This window comes from Panthera leo, chromosome A2 (assembly GCF_018350215.1).
Source record: "Panthera leo isolate Ple1 chromosome A2, P.leo_Ple1_pat1.1, whole genome shotgun sequence".
NCBI lineage: Eukaryota > Metazoa > Chordata > Mammalia > Carnivora > Felidae > Panthera > Panthera leo.
This window is the reverse complement of record NC_056680.1, coordinates 19,024,505-19,050,014: the sequence shown is the minus strand read 5'-3', so window position 1 is coordinate 19,050,014 and position 25,510 is coordinate 19,024,505. Positions and strand designations below refer to the sequence as shown.

The following is a 25,510-nucleotide window of genomic DNA, read 5'->3' as shown; positions in this document are numbered from 1 at the left end:
GTTTGTCAGGCTCTGGACTGGTCACAGGCAATGGGGAACGAGACAGACAGGGACAGGGGAGACAGGCAGGCATACAGTGTCAGGATCCGTGCTGGGACAGTGGGAGCCCAAGTGCCCTCAGTGCATTTAGAGACCCAGGAGGCCTCCCAGGGGAGGTGATGTCACAGCAGAGACCTGAGAGCTGAGTAGGAATTAAGCCAGGCAAAGGGGAGGATGTTGTGTTCTTGGGGCAAGGCCCAAGAAAGAGGTCAGAGGGGACTGGTGAGATGTGAGTGGGCTAGGTGTCAGAAGGCACAGTGGTGCTGTGACAGAGATGGACAACACGGGAGCTACGTGGGCCAACTTAGGGTGTTACTGGTTTGAGAGGCCTAGAGGACCACATGGGGACCATCCTTCCCCAGCCTCCATCCTTGGGAGTAGCTGGGGGAGTGTTCCCAGCTTTCCCTGCTGTATAGAAGGTGTGGCCATGGCCATGAATTCTAAGCTCACACCCCCTCTCTCCTGCAGGTTTCTGTCCCTGGGTCATGATCATGCAGCTGGGCCTCGCCCTGGTACTAGGAATGGCCCTGTGCCTGGGGTGTGGCCAGCCCCTGCTGTGGGCTCCTGAACGTCCCTTCTCTGTGCTATGGAACATACCCTCAGCACACTGTAAGACTCGCTTTGGCGTGCACCTGCCACTAGAGGCTCTGGGCATCACAGCCAACCGTGGCCAGCGTTTCCATGGCCAGAACATCACCATCTTCTACAAGAACCAGCTTGGCTTCTATCCCTACCTTGGGCCCAGGGGCACAGCTCATAACGGGGGCATCCCCCAGGCTGTCCCTCTTGACCGCCACCTGGCACGGGCTGCCTACCAGATCCATCTCAGCCTAGAACGTGGCTTTGCTGGCCTGGCAGTGCTAGACTGGGAAGAGTGGTGTCCACTTTGGGCCGGGAACTGGGGCCGCCGCCGAGCCTACCAGGAAGTTTCATGGGCTTGGGCACAGCGGGTATTCCCCCACCTGAACCCCCAGGAGCAGCTCCACAAGGCCCGTGCTGGCTTTGAACAGGCAGCCCGTGCCCTGATGGAGGACACACTACGGCTAGGCCAGGCACTGAAGCCCCATGGGTTCTGGGGCTTCTATCGCTTCCCAGCCTGTGGCAATGGCTGGCGTGGTACAGCTTTCAATTACACAGGCCACTGCCACCCAGCCACTCTAGCCCGAAACACACAACTGCATTGGCTCTGGGCTGCCTCCAGCGCCCTCTTCCCCAGCATTTACCTCCCACCCAAGCTGCCACCTATTCACCACCAGGCATTTGTCCGATACCGCCTGGAAGAAGCCTTCCGTGTGGCCCTTGTTGGGCACCCACATCCCCTGCCTGTCCTGGCCTATGCCCGCCTCACATACCGGTATTCTGGGAGGTTCCTGTCCCAGGTGAGCGAAAATTGAGATCTAGGGGTCTGAGTGGGGAGTCATGGTCCTGTCCTAGGAAGGTCTGAAGAGAAGACCTTGCCCAGGGGAATTTGATGGGGAGACCCTGATCTAGTTCTGAGTGGGGAGGTACTATCCTGGAGCATCTGAAAAGGAAGTATGGCTCTGCCTTGTAAAATCTTGAGGGGGAAGGCAAGGCCAACGTTTGGAGCCCTGGTCTGAGGGAAGACATTTTCTGAGTGGAGGACCCAAGAAGCCACTCAGAGGCTCAGTGCCAAGTAACCTTACTCTAGAAGTGGAATCAGATCATGGTAATGAGCCAGAAAAGTTTCTTGAAGGTAGAGGTAGGCCCAGATGGATCTGACCAGCCCAGCCCTGGCTTAGTAGTTCTTTGCTTCCAGGATGACCTCGTGCAGACCATTGGTGTGACCGCAGCACTAGGGGCAGCTGGCGTGGTGCTCTGGGGGGACCTGAGCTTCTCCAGCTCTGAGGTGATCATTGCCCCTCCAGCCTGCCGTACAGCCCATCCTGGGATCCCAGGGTTCGGGGAAGAGACCATGTCAGAGCATGAAGCAGGAGCATTGATACATCCTTCCCCTCTCCACAGGAGAAGTGCTGGCATCTCCATGACTACCTAGTGGGCACCCTGGGTCCCTATGTAATCAATGTGACCAGGGCAGCCATAACCTGCAGTCACCAGCGGTGCCATGGCCATGGGCGTTGTGCCCGCCAAGATGGAGGACAGCTGGAAGCCTTTCTGCATCTGCAGCCAGATGGCAGCCCTGGAGCTTGGGAGTCCTTTAGCTGCCGTTGTTACCCGGGCTGGGCTGGCCCTACCTGCCAGGAGCCTAGACCTGAGCCTAGGCCTGAAGAAGCAACATAAAACCAGAGGTTACCTGCCCCTGACTCTCTTGTCCCTGCTGCCATTTTTCCAGTCTTGGAGGGACAGCTCTGTCCCACTCTTGTTCTATTCAGTTTAGAGTCAGTCCTCCCATACACACCCTCCCTTCCCATGGGATACCTGGGGAGTGGAAGGGGCCAGGAAAAAAATGTTGACAGACAAACAGACAAAAATGTTTATTTTGTTTACACTATTTTAAAACCAAAGGTCCTCTGAGGTCACTTGATCCCTCCTGATAAGCAGCCCCAGGGAAAGTCAGAGTTCCAGATGGTTAGAGTTGCCAGCTCAGGGCTCTGTTCCTACTACTCCTCACTGGGTCCATGGAAAGGTCACAGGAGACCCATCCAGAGACAGGTGGGCTCCAAGATCTTGGCTAAGGTCTGTAAGTGCTAAGCTGTTATTTGTCCTCTGCTTCAGCATAAAGTCACTTTTTCTTTCACCGCCTAAGGTTTGTTCACCAAGTTCCACTAAACCCCAAGCTCTTCCTGTCGCGGAGTGTCCGTCCGCAAGTGCCCAGAAACGCTGGCCTTGCCTGACGTAGTAGGCTGCTCCAAAGAGGCAGCTTCAGTGTTAACAACTGTGCATGCATGCACGTGGGCGCGCGGGGGGCGGTGTACACAGGGCATTGTGGGTGCATAGTTCAGCTAGCGCGTCGTGGGTTTACGGGTCTCAGGAATAGACTACAATTCCCGAGGTGCTCTGCGCCTAGCCTGCTGGCGGTCATCTGGGCGCGCAGTCCCCTGGGACTAGTAGTTTCGGCCGCGCGCATGTGGTCCCGGAACCCAATGGCCAAGAACTCGCCTTCCCGGCCACCCGTTTAGCAGGGCGGGGCGCAGCGACTCGTTTGGCAGGGCGGGGCGCCTCGCGAAGATGGTGTCGCGTGCGGCGTGTGGCTCCCGTCGTCTGCCCAATTCTCAGCTTAGCCCACCGGCCGGTGTCTCGCCGGTCTGGAGCCCCCGCCCGCCGGGCCCCTGACCCTGAGCCTTCTGCGCGCCCGCGCTCCTGATTCCCGGCATGCCCCGCGCCCGTAAGGGCAGCGCACCCCGCAAGAGTGGCCAGCGCCGCGGAGCCGGTAAGTGGGGAGCTACTGATGAACGGCGAGCGGGGGTCCTGCGTGGCTTACCCGTCGGTGTTCCCGATGGCTCCCGAACGGAGACTCCTGCGTCGACCAACCTGGCGCTGCCTCCCGCAACTCTGCCGCGGCCAGCACGTGCCCCAGGAGGCAGCGGCCACGTGTGCGCCCAACTCAATTTGGACGCTGCTTGCTGCTCAGGAACCCACGCTACCGGGCCTAAACTGGTCGGTGCCTCTCGGCCTCAGTTTCTCCATTGCGGATCCAGCCCAGTTACCTGCTATGATAGACAAGCTCTCCAGACAGCAGGAAGCCTGCCGCCTCGCTAATCCCTGCTCTTTTACTGGACTGGACTAGGAAGTTGGTGGGAGGGCTACTCTGACGGAGAGTACTGAGGTAGGGGGCGGACTGGCGGAGGGGTGGGGGGCGGTGGGGACGTTGCAGGATTCTGGCCTTGGTGGACCTGGCCCGAGAGGGTTAGGGAGTGCCCTTGAGCCTGCGGCAGTCCTGAGACTTATCAGCTTTGAACAGGAGTGTGTCTTGCTTCAGTAAACACATATGTTTACTCTGCAGGAATGGGGTGCCTGCTAGGCACAGCTTAGACCTGGCCACCACCCTAATGGGACTTGGGTGTGGGGACATCTAAGAGGGTAGCAACATTACAGAAGGACTCGTGTTGGGGGACAAGTTCATTTAAATGGTGTCAGCCCCAGACTTAAGAACCAAGGAATCCTTGAGGGGCTTCTGGGTGAATCCTGAGGAGGTGAAGAAGAGAGCACTGTGCAGAGGAAATAATTTGTGCAAAGGCCTGGCATCTAGAGAGGGAACAAATGAGGGAGGCTAGGCTGCTTTGGCTGGTTAGGGTAGTAAGAGAGGTGGTGAGCAGAGGACTGCATGCGTGCTGCACTTTGTCCAGCAGGTACATGGCGTATGTCGTTCTGAGAAGTAGGACCAGTCTGGTGACCAGAACCCATCTGGGACTCTGCTGCAGGAGCTGCCCTTGCCAAAGTCAGCCCCTGGCCCTGGGCAGAAACCACACACAGGAGCATTCCAGCTCTGCTGACCCTGACATTCTCCTGTGTTTACCTATTTTTAGGGACTCGTGTGGTCAGGGGTCACTCCACTCTCTGCATTTCCCGAGGTCAGGAGGAGCCTGTGTGTCCATCCACCGAGGGCTGAAGGCCTGGGATAGTCCAGGGGGAGCTCAGAAGACAGTATGCTTGAAGCCTGGGGCACCCAGCCATATCCACTAGCAGCTGGGCTTCTGCCCCAAGGCAGATGGGTGGTTGTGGGCCCAAAGAAGAGCCTTAACTAGTTGTTTGTTCAGTCATTGTCTTCATTTGCTGTACTAAATGAGGTGTTTTAGCATGTCTGTTTTGCAGATGAAAAAATTAAGGCATTGGGGGTGCCCGGGTGGCTCACCCATTTAGGGTTAAGCCTCTGACTTTTTGCTTGGGTCATGATCTCATGGTTCAGGAGTTCAAGCCCCACCTCGGGCTCTGTGGTGACAGCTTGGAGCCTGGACCCTGCTTCAGATTCTGTGCTTCCCTCTCTCTCTCTGCCCCTACCCTGCACTCTCTCTCTCTCTCTCTCTCTCTCTCTCTCTCTCTCTCAACAATAAGTAAACATTGAAAAAAAAAAAAAAATTAAGGCGTTGAAGTCTAGGCACTTGACCTGGTTACACTCTTTTCACGATATGGAGCTGGAATTTGAACCCTGTGTCTGTCTGTATATGTTCTGTATATACAGATTCAATTATCGAAGCCCATGACTTTTGCCCTGGCCATTTTTAGGCATAATCTGGGCTGGTGGCTGAGCTCCCCCAGGATTTGCCTAGATATGTCCCCACTCCAGGTGGGGCCTGTGCAGTCCCTTCTGCCTCTACCAGGACCTCAGTCTCCTTCTTAAAGCAGGCTCTAGTCTCAGGGAGGCTGTACTCACGAAGCCTGCCAGGTTTTCCTAGGCTGGGCCTGGGAATGTTCTCCAGTTGATAGACCTCACTCCCTTTCTCCTCTTTCCTGGCTCAGCGTCCCCTGCATCAGTCCGTGTGTGTACCACTTCAGCCTCCCATTTTCTCATCTCTGAGAGGGGGCAGGACTCTATTCTTGGGGGGTCATGAGGCCGGGTGAGGTACCCCCGGCCATCAGACATCAGTAAGGGCGGGCCAAGTGCTATGTTCCACCCTCCCCAGGTGCCCGGAGCAGAACCCAAGCTGACTCAGGTTCCAGTGAGGATGAGGCAGTCAGTGAGGCCCGCAGCACCACCAGTGAATGCCCCAGCCTTCTTAGCACTGCAGCAGAAGACAGCCTTGGTGAGAGTGGATGGGAGTTTGGCAGGGACTCTGGGGATTCCCTGGGGTAAAGCAAGACGCAGGGCTGACCAGCTGGCCTTGCAGGGGGGGATGCCGTGGATGAGCAGGGCCAGCAGGAAGACCTTGAGGAGAAGCTGAAGGAGTATGTGGACTGCCTCACAGACAAGAGGTACCCCTGACTGCCAGCCAACCCCTATACCCCTGTCCCTGCTCAGCCCATGCCAAGTATGACCCAGTAGGGCTGGTGCACAAGGTCCCCTTTCTTCATTCCTCAGTGCCAAGACCCGGCAGGGTGCTCTCGAGAGCCTTCGCCTGGCCCTGGCATCCCGCTTACTCCCTGACTTCTTGCTGGAGCGCCGCCTCACACTGGCTGATGCCTTGGAAAAGTGCCTCAAGAAAGGTTGGGCCCCGGGGGCTCACGGGGGACCTGAATTGGCTGGGTACTGACCCTTGCTGCATGGGCTGACTGGAAAGCCTTCCTACAGGGAAGGGGGAGGAACAGGCCCTGGCCGCTGCCGTGCTAGGCCTGCTCTGTGTGCAGCTGGGCCCTGGACCCAAGGGCGAGGAGCTATTTCACAGCCTACAGCCCCTCCTGGTCTCTGTGCTCAGTGATGGCACAGCTTGTCCTGCTGCTCGGCTTCACGTGAGTGTTCTCTGCTCTGTGACACCCTTCCCTCCCCTAATCCCTAAGGGGAGAGGTAGGTTCCACCTGCTTTCAGGCTCCTTTACTCTGAGGGTGAGCCCTGTGGCTGGGAACCCAGGCTCACTCTCTAACCACAGCGTGGCTTTGCCCTCCTTCCAACAGTGTGCTTCTGCTCTTGGCTTGGGGTGCTATGTGGCTGCTGCCGATGTCCAGGTAAGTGACCTTTGGGCATGGCTAATAGAGTACCTAGGCCCTGGCTCTGCCCCTGAGCCACTCCCACTGCCTCCCTGTGTCCCTAGGACCTGGTCTCTTGCCTCAACTGCTTGGAAGGTGTTTTCAGCCGGTCCTATGGAATGGGTGGCTCCACAGCCCCTGTGGTCCCTGCCAGCCTGCATGGCGTGCTCTGTGCTGCCCTGCAGGCCTGGGCATTGCTACTCACCGTCTGCCCTAGCACCCATATCAGCCACATCCTGGACAGGTAAGAGCAACTGCCTGCTGTGAGTGGAAGGGGAAAGGTGAGGCCCCCCCCAACCCACACGTAGCTCAGCCTGCCCCTTCCTCAGGCAGCTGCCCCGGCTGCCCCAGCTCTTGTCCAGCGAAAGTGTGAACCTGCGAATCGCTGCCGGCGAGACCATCGCACTGCTCTTTGAGCTGGCCCGGGACCTTGAGGTGTGAGAGAGGGGTGAGGGGAAGGGAGGGGGCCTGCTGACTCCACCTGCCCATCCTCGGCTGAATGCAGGGGACACCACAGAAAAAGCAGGACAGCCTTAGGTCCTTATGGAGGGGAGGTAGCCCTAACACAGACTGAGATGCCGAGTGCCATGGTGGTGGCAGGGGTGTCTGGCCCAGGCAGGGACCAGGAGGGAATTCAAAGGGGAGAGGCAGAGAAGAAAACCACTTCTTCCGAGATAGGAAGGGTTTGCGCAACCCCAAGTTGAGAGCCAGCAGAGCGCAGGCTTCTGCTCACACGCCCTCTATTGCTCCCACCGCAGGAGGATTTTATCTATGAGGACATGGAGGCCCTCTGCAATGCCCTGCGAACCCTGGCCACCGACAGCAGCAAGTACCGTGCCAAGGCTGACCGCCGGCGTCAGCGCTCTACTTTCCGCGCTGTGCTGCACTTTGTTGAGGTGCGTGTGAGAACGTGTGTCCTAGTGAGAGTGCATCCCCAGGCACAGCCACCAAGCCCTGTTCTGCGGGTCCCTCTACTCTGCAGGGCGGTGAGTGTGAGGAAGAGTCGGTCCGCTTCGGGCTTGAGGTGCTCTATGTGGACAGCTGGGCTCGGCGCCGCATCTATGCTGCCTTCAAGGACGTGCTGGGATCAGGCATGCACCACCATCTCCAGGTGGGGAAGTAGACAGGGAGGGGACACCCAGCTTGGCTGTTTTGGACCAGCTTGAGCTCACTGCTCTCTTTGCCCCCAGAACAACGAGCTACTCCGTGATATCTTTGGCCTGGGTCCTGTCCTGGTGCTGGATGCCACTGCCCTGAAGGCCTGCAAGATTTCACGTTTTGAGAAGGTTTGCACCCTTGGGCACGTTTATCTTCCCTCCATTCGCACGGCCTGGAGGCCTGGAGCTCTGCAGGGGCTAGAGGAAAAGCCCTGGGCCTCCCCTTCCCTAGCTCACCATATCATCACTCTCTGCCCCCACTCCAGCACCTATACAACGCTGCTGCCTTCAAAGCCCGGACCAAGGCACGCAGCCGTGTGCGAGACAAGCGGGCAGACATCCTGTGAGGTGGAGCCAGCTGAAGAGGAGACTGTCCACACTCGTGCCTGTGTTTTTAACAGAAGACACTGCAACAACTGGTTGTTCCTGCCAGGAATTGTGGCTTTATTTTTTTAATGACAAAACCAAAAACAGACAGGGGTGGTGGCTGGAGGCCAGGGCACTTGGTATCCTGGCCCCTTGCCTCATCACAGCCCTGTGCTTCTCTCTGCCCTGTCTCAGGCCAGGCCAGATGTGTGCTTGTCCCAGGGCTGTGGGGCAGGCAGGAGGAGGGATGTGCCTTTCTCTCCTTTCTTGGGCCCTGCTCCCCTAGGATGACCTACTTCCTTGAGGGGAATGGCATCTGGACAAATGCCACCAAAACCGATGGGGAGGCCAGGCTACCTGGAATGGATCTATATGCTGATTTTTAAAGATTATTAGAGGTAATTAAACTGAATGCTCAGCCATCTGTGGCCCTTAGCTCCTGGGTGTTTCTGCCTGCCCTGCCATTCACCACCACACTGGGTCTCCCCCATCTCCATCTCACCTTTGACCTCCAAGACCAGCTCCTCAGGTGGCCCTCCTCCCCATACTCACTCAGCTCTGCCTGCTTGAGCACTGAGGCTGGACCCCCACTGGGAGGCCTGGCAAGGTTTGGGCAGCTGGGGGTGGGGGGCAGCTATTTCTAGACTCTGAACCTATCTGGAAGCCAGAGGCTGCTGACAGGCCACAGAAGGAGCCAGGAGGCTGGTATCCCTTCCTCTGACCTTGGGCCACCCAAAGCAGGACCTTGGCACCAGAAAACTTGGCTAGGCCTGGCTTGAAGACAGGAGAAGCAGGTAGCTGTGGGGTCAGGTTAGACTCTTGTACAAAAACCTCACCAGGGAAGTAGGGTGGGACAATGGGTCAGGAGAAACCTGCCAATGGCGACTTTATTCCCCACCCACACACACACCCAAGCCCCAGGTCCAAGTGGTATCTCAGCTGGGTGCTTGGGCCTCACTGGAGTTGAGCCTCCGCAGCTGGCTGAGGCTGGCAAGCCGGAGTCTGAGCAGCGTCTCCTCCTGTGTGCGCAGTGTGTGCGCCAGCATGCGGAGGGATTCACTCTGCAGCACTGTGGAAGGGCAGGCGGGAATGGGGGGGTATCAGACCACGTGCCACCCCACAACTCCCCACCTCACTGGCTCGGCCTCTGCAGCTGTTTCCAGCCACGCAGAAAAGCCTTGCAGTCCCAGTTACTCGCTCTCAGTTCCCACTGGCTTTCCGCACCGTCCAACCATACCGCTCAGGTAGACAGCCAGGATGGCAAGTGCCAGGCAGGTGAACACCAGCAATGCGAGCAGCAGGAAGCCTCCCCTGCTGTGCACAGGGCTGCAGCCAGCCTGGTCACACAGCGACGGTGGCAAGATGCCCAGCAGCTCGTCCCATGGCTGCACCTCCTCAGTCAGGTAGGGGCACAGCGAACCTGCAGGGCAAATGGGGCATCGGGAGGGTAGGGGTTGTGCCTGCTCTCCTCCCCTCTCCCAGCATATCAGTCCCCTGCCCTATGCCCCTCACCTCCACTGTGTAGGTCGCTGATGGACTCCACCTGGTGCAGGCGCACCTCCTGTATGTGGTTGGGGGCCAGTGGCGCCCTGCTCCTCGTGCTCGGTGTTAGTGCCAAGGTGTCTGCTGGGACAGTGCAGGGCTGGTTCAGCCAGCAGGTCACGCCTCCCTTTTAAGGTGGCCTCATGCGGCAGCCGCGGCTCAGAAAAGATGGGACAGGACAAAGGGACATTGGCTCCTAGTGCCCTAAAACCAGCTCAGGAACGACACTTCATTCGGAACCAGGATGACCCCAGAACTCTGTGGGCCTGTTAACACCTACAGTAGCAGGAGGTGCATTTGCCCTGCTCACTTTTGTTTCCTTACAAGCACCTCAACGACTTTCAGGCATTCCTCTGCCTGTTCATTTCTAGAGAAGAGTTTGTCAGCTTTGAAGGACTAACCCCACAGTGCGTGAAATTCATTCCTGCCTCTTCTGCTATCAGTTTTCCCTGCAGACCCTGTGGGTTGGCCATCAGGCCAGACCCAGTGCCTAGCACCTCCACATCTCCATCCTAGCTGGGTGGTGCTTGTGCTTTGTGGCCTTGGCTCTGCTTTAACATATTCAGCCTGATCCTGCTGTACTTCTATGAACCCTGTTTTCACTCAACATGTGACATGCCTTTGTTATGAAGCTGTTCTACATGCTTCTGAGGTCCCCTTTGAGGCTGCCTGGGCATTTAGGTTGTTTCCAGTTCCCTTTGGAAGTGAGTAACTCCCAGGAAGGATATGCATCATTGAGTATGAAGGTTTTTCCCAATTTCCTAATTGTTAATAAGGACGGATTCCCAGAAGCAAAATCATTGGCTTAAAGAGCAGGGACTTTTTCTTTAAGCCATTATTAAACTGTCCTCCAGAATGACTATCCACAACCCCCAAAAGGGTACAACATCGCCACCATTAGGCATTTTCAGTGAAAAATTTATATACACACGTGTACGCATGTTTGCCAGTTGGGAGATGAGGAAAGGCTTTTCTTGACCTATTTGGGTCTCTTTGCCTGGAGGGCCTGATGAATGTGTGTGGCTTCCTAGTTATCTATTCACAGCCTCTGCCCATTTAGTCACTGGGACCTCTGTACTTTTCTTGTGATCTTACTATTTTTGTACTCCTCAAAAGTATTTATTTTGTGATTTCTAAAAAGGTACTTTTTTTTTTTTTTTTTTTTTTTTTTTTACTTCTTTGACTTTTTATTTTATTTATTTATTTTTTAATCTTGGCTCCTTAAACCTCCATATACCCAGCTGGCTGGTAGGTAACAGTATGGGGCATTGATAGGGGCAAAGGTGATTGGACTATCACTTTCACAACAATAATTCCACCTTCATGATTTGCTTGAAACTGGCCCTTGAAATGCTCCAAAGTGAAACAAGATGCTGCCAGTCATTATGTTTGGGTGATAGGTCAGGGGTCATGTGAAACTCCTCTGCACTTGGCTCTGCTTTCCCAACACTTTTTTTTTTTTTAATGTTTATTTATTTTGAGAGAGAGCAAGCTTGCCCGCTTGGGAGTTGGGGAGGGGCAGAGAGAGAGAGAGAGAGAGAGAGAGAGAGAATCCCAAGCAGCCTCCACTAGTGCTGTCAGTGCAGAGTCCAGTGTGGGGCTTGAACTCACAAATGGTGAGATTACGACCTGAGCCAAAATCAAGAGTTGGCCACTTAATCGACTGAACCACCCAGGTGCCCCTCCCTACACTTTATAAATTGAACTCAGATTCTGTTCATCACCAGGAATATCGTGGTAAACATCATTGTTAGGGCCTCAAAAGGAGGCAAACATCCTCCACCACTAGTGGGGGCTGGGGCCCTCCCATCCAGTTGAAATGTTGAAAATGTGATAAGAGGGTTGACCAGCTAGACCTGCTGGAGCAGTGAAGCAGCTGGTCATCCCTGCTGTGGCCCCTGTGAACCTCTGTACTTCTTGCATACAGTGGGGTAGTTAGGTGATTGGCCACCAAAGTCTTAACTAGCTGTCAGTCTGGCCAGGCCAAAGGATCCCAACTGGCTAACAGTTGGGTCCAGTTAGGCCCAAGTTGGAGGTGACCAGAGATCTATCCACTCCCAGTCCCTGGGCTGCATGCCCAAATGCTTCCTGGAACCACTGCCCGCCCCCAATCCCAGCTTCCTCCCTGAATGAAGAGCCGAACTGGCCTGGCGGGCCACCTACTCAGCCCATACCCACTTGGGCACAGCCTATAGCTGACTACCCCCAAGCAAGTAGCTCCCCCCAATCCCTCCCTGCTGTCCCTAGCAGGGGAAACAGGCAGGGCCTAAGGGGAGGTGGGGTTCCAGACATAGCCCTTTCTCCATGCACAGGGGGCAGGTTCCCTTAATCTACGGCATGGTGATTGATGACTAGTTAAGGAAGTGAGGTCAGTGGGACAGAGTGGGTTTGCTCTGTGGTTCACAGGGTCACAGGACTGGGGCCTTGCCCTCCCCCACAGTCATCTCCTACCTTCTTGGGTGTCCTCAGGCATGGTGGGCGGTGGGCAGCTGGGGGGCTGATAATAGCACTCAGTATCAGGACAGGATGGAAGCAGCAGCGGCTCCTCAGAGCCTGGGGAAGGCAGGCCACCTCCCAGCCTGGGCCTAAAATAGGCCTGAGCTCAGCCCACTGGGCTATATTTAGAGGGGGCAGCTCTCAGCCATGGGAAGTTGTGGAGTGACCCACATGGGCCAGCTAGCTGGTGATGGAGCCCAGACAAGAGCACACCTCCACTAATACATGTGCCCAGGGTCTTCCCTGGGGAACTCTACCACTCCCATACATGCACAGGCCTTGGTGTCTGTATCCAGACAAGCTGCCTCATGCTCACCTCCAGCAATGCCCCACATGGCAGCCAAGGTATGTAAGGGAGCCCTGTGCCTCTATCCACAAAGACCCCGACCCAAAGTTGGGTCATCTCTTCTCCCAGCACACGGACAAGAACCTACCCCTGTGTGACCTGCTGGCACCAGGGATTGGGGTGATGCATTGCAATGAGGGCTCTGAGAATCCCCAAAGAGGGCAGAGACACACCTATAAAGGTAAACACTCACGTTGGTCAGTGGCCAAACTTAGGCTGAAGATTGGTATTTCTGTTAATAAGCCTACAACCTTGGTTAACGGATTGCCTGCTCTCTGACCTCCATTTTCTCATTTGTAAAACAGAGAGGACAATTATGGTTCCTCCCTGGTGCAGGACACGTGAAAATGGAATGCAGCTGCATGTCTGCAGTTTACCTCCTCCCTCCTCTCTCCATACAAGTCACACCATGTTGTGTGAGGAGGCATGGTACCACTCACCCCTGAAGGGAGGAAGTGGCCAGGCTGAGGGCCCACCCTTTGCTGTTGGACCCCTGTGGCCCTTCTCCCCAACTGGGAGGAAGTAAGACAGTAAGAATCCTCCCCCTAAAACATCCCAAATCCATCACTCCACTGTATCACACTGGCCTCCTTGATGTTCCTCACACACAGCAACCTTGTTTCCACCTCAGGACCTTTGCACTAGCTGTTGCCTCCTGGAACACTCCACCCCTTAGATACTCCCATGACTGGCTCCTTGTTGTTTAGCTCAAATGTCACCCCCTCAGTGATGCTTTCTCACATTATTTTCCATATGTCCAAATTTCATTTTCTTCATAGCACTCATCCAAGAAATCATATTCAGAACATACTGTGCAGGTCAGTAGGGCCCCAAAGGCCCCACAGAATCTACTCAGTCACATGGAAACTGCCTTTAATCCTCATCACAGCATCCTTTTCAGAAACTGAGGTCCTAAGACTGCTAGGAAGTTGCCCAAGGCCGCACAGCAAGACCTAGTACCAGCGGTTGTCAGCTGGGGGCATTCCAGCTTCGGCTCATAATGTGTTTATTGCATTAGTACAGTCGGCCTGTCCCACTCCCGCCCCACCAGTTCAGCCTGTTCACAGCTTTCTGCTCATTCTCCAAGGAGGAGGTCTTTATCCCGGGGTGGGCACTCCGGGCACCTCCTCTGCCCAGGTCGTTGCTCTGGAGCCTTGCTTATCTCCCTCCTCCCGACTAGCCGGCCCCTGTGCCCCGCCTGGGCCGTCCCTCCCAGGGCTACATTCAAGGGTTATCCTCTGTTAATAAATAAGCCGGGGAGGCTGCCCCTCAGCCAGGGCCTGTAGGTCGGTGTCTCCATCAACCAGGGACCAATGTGCCAGGCCCCCTAGCTGTGCGTCCTCCACGGTCTGTCCTCCCCCTGTCCTGCCTGTAGCCTCCTTCCCTGTACCCGGCGTGGACTGCCGAATCACCAGTGCGCTGCGCTGCGCGGCCCCCGCTCAGCACGCGGCTCTGGGGCGTGCCTTCGCCGGTTTCGGCCCTTCCTCCGTGACTCGGGAGGCGGTGGGCGCGACTCGGGCTGCAGACGACACATTCGCAGGGAACTCGCGCCACCGCCGCCCGGCTCCACCAGCTGCAGGAAGTCCCGGTACCAGAGCCTGGGGCCTGGAGGGGCTACGGGCACAGCCTCCTCGGTCCGGGCCAGCCTTTCGGCCTGCGCAGCACTCAGCACGTGTAGCACCAGGCGACGCAGCGACTGCGAAAAGCCCTGCTCCACAGCTGCGCACAGGTACACGCCAGAATCCCCGCGCCTCAGTCCGCGCAGCAGCAGTCCCCCCGTAAGGCGCTCCGCGCGCTCCTCCATAGCTACCTGCAGGCGGGGCCAGTGGGAGGCAAAGGCATCGGTGTCAGGAACAAGGAAACCCGGCTCCCAGGTCGGGCCAGGAGAGGTAGAGGGTCAACGGTGGCCAAGCATGAGCAGGTAAGGGACTCTCGCAGGTGTACCTTTGAAGGTTGGGTGCACTGGGACCAGTGGTCTAAAAGCTGAAACCCTTACGGGACCGGACGAGACCGGACGGGACTGGACCGGAAGGGGGGGGGTGGTGGTTACCTGAACATGGGGGCGGGGCGGGGGCCTCAATGGGCGGGGCGAGGGCGGGGCTCCTCTCGGATGGGGGAGGGGGGTGTCAGGAGTCTAGTTAGATGGAATGGGGCCTCACCAGAATGTGGAGTTCAGGTAAGGGACCAAACTGGACGTAAGGGGTCTAGCTGGACGGCGTCTCACTGGTTGGGGTCGGACCTAGTCTAGAAGTGGGAACCACACTGGCTAGGGCGGGGCTCTCCTGGATGTAGGGGGCGGGACAAGGGCTTGTTTGGGAAGGGAGGGCGTGAGGCTCACCTGGGTGTGGGTCGCCTCCCCTGCGCGCTGGAAGGTCCATTCCACGCGCGCCTGCAGCGAGCGGGGCTCACACTCCAGGAAGGCGCTTCCGCCCTCCACACCGAACACCTTCCGCTCCAGCAGTGCGGGATGAGAGGAGTCTGGGGAGGGCAAAGGAATGTCAGATTCAGGCAGGGCAGGGTGGGGCGTCTTCAAAGGCCCAGAAGTGGGGCAGCTGGGGCACTCACCGCCGGAGCACAGCGTGCTGGGGTCGCCATTCCTCACGTCTTGCCGCCGGAACCGCCTGCAGGGTGGGGGTTGCATTGGTACATTAGAGCCTCCGTGAGTCCTTCTTCATTTAGCCAGGTGCTGCAAATGATTCCAGGTGGCCCGCCCCCAACCCTGCCCACCTTTTAGCGCTGGGCTGAAAGCGCGTGCACGCGGCCCCGTCCCAGGCGCAGTAAGGGTCTCGCGCAAGGCAGCATTCCGCACAGGCGCGGCCGTGGGCAGCACAGAGGTGCAACGGGATCTGGGCGACCGCGCTCCGCGAAGCTATGTACAGCTGGTGCTAGGGGGCACGAGGGGCTCCGGGCTGACCGAAGGCAGCCCTGTGCCCGCCTCCCATTGGTCAGGGATCCCTCACCCCACTTGACACTGATCAGGGTCTCAGGTCCCGCAGTCTAGCAAAGGCAGAACCTATACTCAAACCCAGTGCTTCAAACTACCAAGGGAGGCGTGGAGGTAGGGGTGCCCGGGGAACACACTGGGTCCCTTCTGCTCCCAAGCCTTTTGGTCACTTACCCTCTTGGAAGAGATTTGCATGCTGGTGATAGCAGATGAATCCTGAGAGGAGGAGGAGCGCTGGGATCAGAGATCAATGGGGTAGGGTTCCTCTAGGAGGAGGGGGCTAGGCCTCACCTCAAAAACGTGCAGCTCCTCCAAGAGCAGCCCCTCCCCGTTAGGCTGGCTGCCCTTGGGGACAGAGATCACCTTCAGCACTGTGCCAGCGTCTGCAGGGATGAGGAATGAGTGATTCCCTGTGTTTCCTGGCAGCTAGGGCTGGGGATCTCCTCACTTCTGAGGCCTTTACCCTTAGCATGGTTGGATAGGTGAAGAATGTGGGTTGGAACAATCAGACCAGCATCCAGAAGGAGATGATAGCACAACCCAGGCAAAGATGTGAAGATGGGACTGGGCAGGGGCAGCTTCCGCTGACAGGTGGAAGAGAGTCTGGACAGAGTTTTATGGGCAGTCACGGCAGGACACTGACCTGTGCCAATGAAGAGGACGTCGTAGTGTCCGTCAGCAGCTGCTACACGGTCTGCAGTGATCTGGGTGAAGGTGTACCCGGCATCCACTTGTATGAAGAGAGGGCGACCACCCATGGGCAGGACCGAATTGTACATGAGGGGGTGGTTCCGGGCAAATTGAATGACGTCATCAGGAAAGTCCTTGGTAGAACTGAAGGTGCCAAAGGTCTTGCTGGGACACTGGGCAGGTGGGGAGGAGGCACGACAGGGATGTGGGTACGAGGGCCTGGTGGGTCCACAAGAGACCTCCAGGTACCCGAGTATAGGGGAGTGCTAATGGACAGAGGTCTGCCCTGCGAATCTGAAGAGAGAAGACCCAGCCTTGCCCTTGGGAGTCTTAGGGGGAAATATGCCCTTCCTCTGAGGAGCCCTGTCTGACGAAGGTGATGTTTTCCCACCCATAACGGAAGGAAAAAACCACATTCACCAAGAAGATCCCAGGCCAAGTTTTCCACCCCTGAGACTTTAAGTGGGTTGTGGTGGGACTCCTGGGGCTACGCACCATGCCAGGCCGAGGGTAGGGGACACGGCCCTGGTAGGACACCCACTGGTGCATGGGCCCTTCCTTGTGTGCAAAGGGCCCCAGGAAGGCCCGGCGCACGTCGTTCATGCTGTACACACACACTGCAGAGCCCTGGAAGATGGTGCTGCAGGCGAAGACATGAGCAGACTGAGGGGCCCAGCAGAGCCCGTTGGGCCCTGCCCTCTACCTCCTGCCCCTCACCTCGATGTGGAGAAGACAGCGTAGAGCAGTGGGCTCCAGCGGTCCCTCAAGGACAGCAGGAACATGTCCTCTGTGGGGAAGAAGCCTAGTTGGGGGAGGGCACACAGCCCTCTGGGCAGCCCGGCTCCTGGGTCTGGCCCCCTGCACTCCCTCTCTCCAACCCCATCCTCTGCTCCTGGCACTCACGGAGGTGGTCAAAGTGCGTGTCACCCTCGACACCTGGCACTGAGCACACCAGACGCGCCTTCAGGAACGTGGTCCACTTGTTGACAAGGCTTCGCTGGCCTCCCACGTCATTCTGCAGGGTCAATCAGCAGGGATGAGGGGGAGGCCCAGACAGGCAAAAGGGCAGGGATGTAGTCATCGGATGTGGCCCAAGGACTCCTCACCCGACAGATCTGGCCAACCCGGGACACAGTCTGGCGTCCCAGTGATGGCGAAGCCTCCACTGCCGACTCACGGAAGAAGAAGTAGATCTTGTCATCATCAGGATTCTCGCTCTCTGGGATCCAAAAGACCTTGACGAACTTGGGCTCTAGCAGCAGGAGGAGTGGGGTCAGAAAGGTTTTGGCCCTGCCACTCATGAGACCCACATGCTCCCTCTCCTTTCTCTGGTGCCCCCAGAAGCCCACGGGGCAGCATCTGACCACCCGGTCTCCAGGTAGGATGGCACTCTAAGGGGACAACATCCAGAGGATCAGGGCCTGTGAGTCAAGAAGTAACCACAAGAGGGCAGCAGAGACCAAGACTACCTAGACACACAGGCCTCTCCCCTCGGCCCTTGACAGTTCTCCAGGCCCTTGGTCCAGAAAGGAGGGAGATGGGATATTGGGGTTTTACCTTCACTCATGAATCTTCCTCTTGAGCAGGAAGCAGATTCCCCCTGTTACTGCTGTGAATACTCTGCTGGGTCCCCTCACTCTTAAAACAAATGACCCTGACCTCTGACAATGCGGACAGACCCCTTATCCTTTCTCTTTTCATGAGTCTGTTCCTTGGCTTGTTCCTGCCCCGGAGCCTTTGCACTAGCTGTTCTCTTTACCTGGAATGCTCTTCCCTCAATCCTGCTGTGCTTTGGGAATTAGCTCTCCCCTGTCCTCAGCAGAGTAGCTTCCTGTCTCCAGTTCTCTTACCACCTGGTCTCCTTTTCCCTTTCTGTCTGTTCACTCACTGGTCTCATTGCCATTGGAACCATCTTATTATGTACCTGTTCTGAGGTCTGTGACCTCAACGAGGGCATGGGCCACACAGGTCTTGTCTGCCCTGCAGCCCCAGGCCCTAGCACAGGGCTTGATGCATGGTGGGTACTTGGCGAGACCTGGCTGCACCCACTGCTCACTTCCTTTATGGGTCTTACTAGGCACCCACCCTGTTGGGGATGAGAGCCCCCTCCCAATAGCTCCACCAGCCTTTCACCGTTGAGCCAGCGAGAATCGTGTGGTTCTGTTCGCAGACTTGGACGCTGGCCCAGGCTGCGGAAGATGGTGAAGTCCCGGCCCATGAGGTCTGCGGCCACCCCTGAGTACAGTTCTTTCCCTGCAGATAGGGCAAGGGCTGCTTAGCCAATCTGAAGACTCTCTGTGGGGAGTGCTTGTAGAGCTCCAAGAGCTCTTAAGGAGTCAGTGATGCCCTGGGGGCTCTCAGGGGCTCTCAGGAGGGTCTAGAGTCTCTGCAGGGCCCTAGCCATTGGACTCACCCACCAGCACGGAGGCAGCCCGATGCCTGGGGTCATAAGGACTCTTGCCCTTGCCGTCCTCCAGCCTTCGAAGGTCTAGCCGGAGCGTGGGCTCCTGGGAGGCAGGGGGCAGTTGTTACTTCCAGGCCCTTCTTTACCTCCCAACCTCCCTCTCTGCCTAGATCTGGCCTTACCTCCAGCCGGTGGCCCACCTCCACAAATGCACAGGTTGGGTGGAAGGCCCCTGTGCCACAGGCCAGCAAGTGGGTGCGGTTGTAGGCATGCAGCAGCTTCACGAAGTTCATGCACTCAGTCTAGTGGGCGGGCAGGGGCAGGGACGATGAGGCCTCCCCCAGGGAGGCAGCGTTAAGGGGTCCCAGCTCGCCAGTGGTACCTCACCCCTTCCTCTCTTCTGCATCAGTCCAGGCAAGTAGCAACATGGGCTTCAGGGGCCCGGACACCCTCGGTGACCAGCTCAGCCCACCTCTCACAGAAGGGGTGCATGGAGAAGCATAGGCCTGTACAGCCCCCTATGACTCAGAGGCCCCCAAGAAGAATCACATGAGCCTCCACCCTGACTCACTACCTCCAAACTTCAGCCACCTCGACCCCCTGCCCCCATCCCAGACAGAAGAGGCAGGCTTCTGCTGTCTGCGGAGCAAGGGGCCGGGCCTCCCCGCTCCCGCCCTGGGCGGCCGGCACTCACACCAATGTCCTTCCCTGCCCAGTTGCACTCCTCTCGCCATTCCACAGGGGCCGGCCAGGCCAGCTGCGAGGGGGCCAGGGAAGGGGGACACAGGTCAAGGGCCTTTGCCTGGTCTCTGTGAAGAGGGTGTCTGCTCAGGGGCCCACCCCCCTGGGCAGCACAGAGGCTGGGGATCCCTGGCACCTTCTTGGCCCGCTTGCTGATGTCGTCCAGGCTGAGGGAGGCCACGCGGTTCTCGGCACCCACAAACAGACGTCCTCTCTCCTCGTCCACCAGCAGAGCTTCATAGCAGCAGGTCCTCTCCAGCCTGAAGGTCCGGAGACCGTGCTGGGCCTGGAGCTCTGCAGGGTAGTGTTTGCCAGCCATGCTGGGAGCTTTCCCCAGACCCTACCTATCGTCTCTCTCACAGGTGATGGTTGTATATGTGACCTGGCCCACACATGTGAGTTTACCCATGTGTGAGTTTACATTCGCGAAGACAGATCCACCCATGTGAAAAGCTTCCAGAGTGGGCAATGCAGCACCGTCCCCCCCCCACCCCCCCACCCAAAGGAAAAGCAGGTTGAACTCCTCAGGCGTGCCTGGACAAGCAGTGTCTGCAGGCGGGCGCACTGGGAGGCCGGGTGTTGGGGGAGGCTGCGTATGTAGGGAAAGCCAGGACCCCCACCCCAAAGTCAGGCTGAGGATTCTCTGCCACCCTGCTACTAGCCTAAGCTCAGTGCAATGCCTGGTGACCACCCTTCTGTGTCAGGGGTGTGGGGGTGGTGGATGGGACACAGGCAGGATCTGTTGCCACGGGAACAGAAGGGGTCTTCCTGGGAAAGTCAGAGGAGAATGTGTGCAGAAAGGCTGGGGGCTGAGGCCAGGACGGGGTTAACTGGAGGTGGCCTGAAAGTGCCCCCACTCAAACCTGGGCCAGTGGCACAGGGCAGCAGCAAACTTAGTGCCCCCTACTCACACTGGGTCTCTCTCCTGCCGACCCTGAGCCAAGCCCTCTTGCCTGCCAGGTGCACCTACCTTGGAAGGAGAGCCGAAGGCGGGGAGGGCTGGGGGCAGCACCCCCCAGCACTGCTGCCCAGAGCAGGGCCAGGCCTGGGATCATGGCGGCGGCCGCAGCCTGCCCCATCCGGGCAGCTCAGGGTGCTCAGGGTTCAGCAGGCGTGTGTGGAGGAGCCTTGAGCCGCCCTGGACTCTGCCCCAGGATCTGGAAGAGAAGGAGCTGCAGCAAGGACGAGGGCGGGCTGGAGGCTAGGGGGGAGTCCCCAGGGATCAGATTACAGCCCCTAGGGAAAAGAGGCTGGGGGGTCGCATTCCACTTCCGAGCTCTCCCCTCCCTCCAAGTGTGCCCTGCCTGGCCACAATCACAGACACACCCACGCTGGGCACACCCTTGGGGTCACCCCCACGTGGGCAGGCGCCCGCCCCACCACGTCACCCTCCCTCGTAACCCCCCTCCCATAGACACACAGGCATTAATTCACAAACTCTGTGTGCCTACTTCATGCCAGCCTGGGACATTGGGGGACACAGACAAAGTCCCCATGCAGGAGGGGGCAGAGTGCCAACAAGGACTCAGATCAGTGCAGTCATTTCAGAGGGCGCCAAGTGTAATGAGCAAAACAAACCAGTCATGGGAGTGAGAGCAGCGACAGGAGGGGTGAGGCCTCTGGAGGTGGCTGTGCACCCACAGGCCTACAGAGGAACTGAGGCACCCTTGGGGCTGGAGCCAATGGTGTGGGCGCCTGTGAGTGTGACTGTTTCTGAGGGTCCCTTTGTGTTATCTGTATCGCGCGCGCGTGTGTCATGTGTATGCAGGCAGATGTGTACATGTCTGTGACAGTGTGTGGCATGAGAGTTGTATTATACATGTAGATATATGGCACATGTGTGCACTTTACACATGTGTATATGTGTGTCACAGATGCGTGCATGTGCGAATGTGTGTGCAGACACACAGACAAGTGTATGTGTGTTTCTCTGGACATGCAGGTGAGCAAATACAACTGCAGAGACAATCACAGCCTTCAACTCGGAAACATGCCTGAAACCCATTCCTCTGAGGAAGAAGTGCTGCCCAGGAGCCCCAGCGCCTGCACCGCTGGGGCTGGACAGAAGCCTCGGCTGCTGACTTGGAGATGGCTGCAGCCCCAGCTTCGTGCTTGACCTCTCTCTCCCCACACGAGGGTGGAAGGAGCTGGTTACACAGAAATTCTGTGAGCTCAGACTTCAGACCCAAGAGGAATCAAGTCCTCAGGCAGCCTCTCACCCCTGCTTCGGGTGAGCTGCCCTTCTCTCTCTGAGCTTCCGCTGCCTCTGTACCTCTCCCTCCCCCGCCTTCGCCCTCAGGTTTCACCGTCTTTGAGCCCCTCCACCTTTGAGCCAGAGCCCTTCCCTGGACCCCTTACAAGGGGCCAGCCTCTAGCCGCAATGCCCAATCATCCTCCCCAGAGCTGGCCCGGCAGGTGCCGGGCGCAGGAGCCCTGGTGTGGGGCAGGGTCCTGGGGTGCACAACTGCCGAGGGGCATTCCACATCGCTCCCCCCAAACCCCTGCCCAGTCCCGCAGCCCCCGAACCCCTCCCGTGCCAGGACCCCCACCTCCCGCCTTCCCTCCACTGACACTTGCCATCGCCTCTTCCGAGCCCAAGCCCGTGAGGTCTGCGATGCCACAGAACACCGGGCTGCCCTCCCTGGAGAAGGGAAGAAGCCGCGGGGCCGCAGGGCACCCTCTGACGGCTCCTTTAAGGAGCAACCCCCGCCTCCACCAAGCCAGCCGCCGCCCTACACGCGCCGTCAAGTTTATGGGGCGGATCGGGTGACCGGGCAGGCAGCCGGGCCAGCCAGAGTTGGTGGCCAGGCCAGAGTGGAGTGGGCACAAGGGAGGAGTGGGGAGGAGCGACCCCTCCCCTGTAGGGCCTCAGGGCAATAGGGTGCACCCAAGAGCCATCCGGAAGTGGGGCAGCCAGTCCAGGCAAAAGAGGAAGAAGCAATAGGGCCCCCTCCCCAGCCCCAGAAGGCTCTGTGAAGCAGGCAGAGGGAACAGCAGGTCCAGGAGACTAGAGTTCCTCACCTGTCCCTACACAGCTGGGGAGGTGCAGGTGGGTAATGAGGGGCTCAGTTCCCAGGAGCCAGCTGGCATGGGAGGGTCGCAGGTCCGGGGATGGAGTTCTCAACTAGGGGTCCGATGGGCCCCCAGCCCAGCCCCAGCCCTTGCCCCTCCTCACCACTAGAGCCACTTAGTGCTTCTGCCACCTGGCTGGCAGAGGCTGTGAGGACAGCAGTTGGGGCAGGAAAGGAGGGGCCCGAGAGGGCCAGGCGGGGCAGACAGAGGTGGCAGAGGCCCTCAAGTTTCACTTCTGCACTGTGGGATGTAGGCCCGTCCAGAGACCCCTCCTGATGGGTGGTTCTGCCTCTCTGCAGGGGGGTGATGAGCATTCTGAGTGACCTCTGTGATTCAGGACACACGGCTCTGAAACCTCGGTGGCTCAGTTGGGAAGGGTCTGGGATCTTAGCCTGAAACTGACCCTGGTGGACAACCCTGTTTGTACTGCCGGGGTCTGTCTGCTTTGGAAGAGCTGAATGTTGACAATGGCTGAATGGAGCCCTTGGGTCCACCTGGGTGAACGTGACAGGGCTTGAGGATGGGCTTTCACCCCTCAATCCCCATAAAAGGCATCTTCCCACAACCTCCCCAAGGCTGCTCAGCAGCTCTGCAGTTGATCAGTGAGGGAGGCTGTGTGAACTTCAAGTTCTGTGGCCCGTCCCCTGCCAGCTTCCCTGGAGTAGTGGTGTCTGTGTCTGTGTCTGTGTCTGTGCCCAGCCAGGGTGGGGCCGTGCCCTTCTTTCCTGAGCCTCGAGACCTAGTTTTCCTGAATTGGCCTGGCTGGCTGGCAGAGGAAGAGTGCGGGTCAGGGGCCTTCGGGAGGGGAGTGGAAGGATGCACCCCAGCTTGAGCTCTTGGGCTTCTGGGAAGCAGCCTCTTTCTCCTCCCTGCTTCTGCCTTGGACCTGGGCAGCCTCCCCTGGCCCCATGCAAGCAAACAAAATTCTTTGGCTGTTTACAATTTTCCACCCTACCAGCCAAGATCAGCAAGTGCCTTTGAGGTCCCCACCCACCCCTACTGTGCCCCCTACCTGCCCCCAGTGCTTTTAGTTCTTCAGGCTCAGGGTCATGGTCTCAGTTTCATTCCCTCCCAGCCCCGTGTCCATACTGAAAAGTAGAACCAGGACCCCCACCATCTTTCCAACATTTTGGGGCTGTCCCCGCCCACCTGAGCCCTCTGCATTGATTTCCTTGCTTCTTGGAGCAGGAAGGGAGATCTGCAGGGGTGGGAGCTCAACTTGTCCCTGTCCCCACAAAGTCTCCTTTCTGCTCCTCAGCCGCAGGTCCAAATGTATGCCAGACCCTGGACAGACACCTCGCGAAGGCAGCACTCTCGGAGCAGGGTCATTGTCTGTGAGCTACTCTGGACTCTGGGAGTCTCTAAGGATTCTGGAATCAGTCAGCCTGGGCCCAAGTCTTGACAGAATGGAACAAACTAGGAAGGTAGCTGTATGGCTACCTGCACCACTGCCCAAGGGCCACCTCAGCCTCCTGACCTCTACCCTTTGCCAGGGTACCCATGGGCAAAGGCCTGCCTGGATTCTTGCCCTGATGCTGCCTATTAGTGAGTGGCACAGCCCACCAAGGCCTTGGTTTTTCTTTCTGGAAATAACTGGATGGTCCTGCCAATCCTACCACCTGCCTCCTCACCCCACCCCCACCCCCATCACCAGCTGGAAACTGTGCCCTGCCTGGACTCTGGGTGGTGCGGCTAGGGTAGGATATTCATCTGAGGAAGGCTGGAGACAACGCTCCCAGTGCCCAGCCTGGGCTGGGTCAGGCCTTGGCTTCCCACTCACACCTGTTTTAGCCATTAAGGCTGGTGGCTCCAGCGTCACAACCTTCCCCAGTTCTGGCCACGTGGGTATTAGGACACGCTACCCTGAGGACTTAGGCATTGGGTCGGGGTGAGATAGGGGGTAGGAATGGGCCCGGGGAAGCCTGACTGAGAGGCCTGACTTCCCTGACAATCTACTACCCACCCGGGAGGAGATTTCCTGGGAGAAGGTGTTGGGGCCCTTCCCCCACCCGCCCCCAGCCTAGTATCCATGCTCCCAGGTACCCTGGCCCACCTTTTTGGAAAGATCAGCTCTTCCCCTCCTTGCCTGTTCCCCTTCCCTTCTGAGGGCCATGTCAGTGCTGAGGTGGAGGGGCCGAGGGAGGGGCTGCCAGGAACCCTGGGCCTCTGGTTGTGGCCCTGCCCCCACCCGCTCCGCCCCTGCCCTCCGCCTCCTGCACATTCCTCCTGGGCTGAGGTCAGCCCCTCAGGGATGGGGTAGCCCCCCCCACCAGCCACATCACAGCTCTCCTCTCCCTCCTGTTTTCTACATTGCCCAGCAGGAGGGGGGAGGGGCGAGGCAGGGGCGGGTGGAGCCTCCTTCTCCCCTCCTCCATAGTTTACGGGAGTGTGGGATGGGGTGCCGGGAATGCAGCCAAAGTAGACTAGGGTGGCACACCATGCTTATTAACATGTATTAACATAAATACTACCTTCCCTTAATCGGTTTGGGTATAGCTGCCCAGTAGTGCAGGCTGCGGGGCTCTGGATGCCGGGGTGGGGGTGAACCTGCCTCAGGAATCAACCCCCTTAAGTAGGCTGGAAGGGGCGTGGTTGAATCCTGACTGCCACTCGCCAGCTGTGTGTCCCTAGGGAGAGACTGCACCTCTCAGATCTCGCTCCTCACTCGCCCTGCGGTTGCAGCTGGCGGGCCAGGCAGGTCTGGCCACTGTGGCAGAACACAGGTGTGCGCTCTTGCTGCCACCTCAGCACTGGGCATCCAGGCCTGAGAGCCTCGAAGCAGACCCTTCACTGCTGCCTCTTTCAGCCCTGCTTCACTAGGGCCCCTTGTCGGGCTTGGCTCCTCTCCTGTCCCCAGCCCCCGCCAACCCTCCGGCCACAGCCAATGACTGCCTCCACCCTCCACCTAAACCTCCATCCCTCCCCTACCCCTGAGGACTCCTCAGTCTTCCTCCAGGTCTCCATCCCAGCCCTAGCAGGGCCAAGCCCACATCCCTTCTCCTAGAGCCCCTGTCTCAGGGAGACCTTTCTGCCTGGTTGACCTGAGAAGGTCCCGCCTCCTCCCCCAGCAGCATGCAGCCTGACCCCTTCAGCCTACCGCCCAGGCTGTGCCCCTGTGGTCTGCCACTCCTCCACCCCTCTGCAGTCCCCTGTCCCCCACCTCAGAGAGCTCCCTG

General features: G+C 58.2%; 4 protein-coding genes across 11 annotated transcripts; 2 read left to right on the top strand and 2 right to left on the bottom strand.

Moving 5' to 3' along the window:
* Window positions 1-16: 16 nt before the first annotated feature.
* HYAL3 (hyaluronidase 3) lies at window positions 17-2,321 on the top strand. The gene is made up of 4 exons (XM_042929455.1): window positions 17-247; window positions 508-1,418; window positions 1,817-1,906; window positions 2,023-2,321. Exons 1-4 carry the CDS (start codon window positions 214-216, stop codon window positions 2,296-2,298), a joined length of 1,311 nt encoding a protein of 436 aa, XP_042785389.1. The 5' UTR covers window positions 17-213; the 3' UTR covers window positions 2,299-2,321.
* A 682-nt stretch (window positions 2,322-3,003) lies between these two features.
* IFRD2 (interferon related developmental regulator 2) lies at window positions 3,004-8,529 on the top strand. 2 transcript variants are annotated; one of them, XM_042929453.1, is made up of 12 exons: window positions 3,009-3,388; window positions 5,580-5,699; window positions 5,784-5,868; window positions 5,975-6,099; window positions 6,185-6,342; window positions 6,505-6,555; window positions 6,642-6,820; window positions 6,906-7,011; window positions 7,335-7,472; window positions 7,559-7,687; window positions 7,767-7,862; window positions 8,000-8,529. In XM_042929453.1, exons 1-12 carry the CDS (start codon window positions 3,331-3,333, stop codon window positions 8,078-8,080), a joined length of 1,326 nt encoding a protein of 441 aa, XP_042785387.1. In that variant the 5' UTR covers window positions 3,009-3,330; the 3' UTR covers window positions 8,081-8,529. The 2 variants fall into 2 exon arrangements, with proteins under 2 accessions (XP_042785388.1, XP_042785387.1); XM_042929454.1 differs by lacking the exon at window positions 6,906-7,011 and having other exon boundaries at window positions 3,004-3,388; window positions 8,000-8,091.
* Window positions 8,486-12,558, bottom strand: LSMEM2 (leucine rich single-pass membrane protein 2). Its single transcript, XM_042929457.1, has 4 exons — window positions 12,093-12,558; window positions 9,612-9,722; window positions 9,337-9,519; window positions 8,486-9,168 (listed from the first exon to the last, which is right to left on the bottom strand). The coding sequence occupies exons 1-4, from the start codon at window positions 12,112-12,114 to the stop codon at window positions 9,035-9,037; spliced, it is 450 nt and encodes a 149-aa protein (XP_042785391.1). The 5' UTR covers window positions 12,115-12,558; the 3' UTR covers window positions 8,486-9,034.
* An 891-nt stretch (window positions 12,559-13,449) lies between these two features.
* On the bottom strand, window positions 13,450-24,593 carry SEMA3B (semaphorin 3B). Of its 7 annotated transcripts, none has more exons than XM_042929449.1 (18): window positions 24,388-24,593; window positions 20,233-20,419; window positions 19,399-19,556; window positions 19,216-19,278; window positions 18,704-18,823; window positions 18,531-18,624; window positions 18,251-18,370; window positions 17,224-17,369; window positions 17,021-17,132; window positions 16,835-16,904; window positions 16,613-16,757; window positions 16,071-16,290; window positions 15,719-15,810; window positions 15,602-15,643; window positions 15,211-15,368; window positions 15,049-15,104; window positions 14,822-14,961; window positions 13,450-14,002 (listed from the first exon to the last, which is right to left on the bottom strand). In XM_042929449.1, exons 2-18 carry the CDS (start codon window positions 20,339-20,341, stop codon window positions 13,892-13,894), a joined length of 1,956 nt encoding a protein of 651 aa, XP_042785383.1. In that variant the 5' UTR covers window positions 20,342-20,419; window positions 24,388-24,593; the 3' UTR covers window positions 13,450-13,891. The 7 variants fall into 7 exon arrangements, with proteins under 7 accessions (XP_042785383.1, XP_042785378.1, XP_042785377.1 ...); XM_042929444.1 differs by having other exon boundaries at window positions 13,450-14,293; window positions 20,233-20,434; window positions 24,388-24,591; XM_042929443.1 differs by having other exon boundaries at window positions 13,450-14,293; window positions 24,388-24,591.
* Window positions 24,594-25,510: the final 917 nt, after the last annotated feature.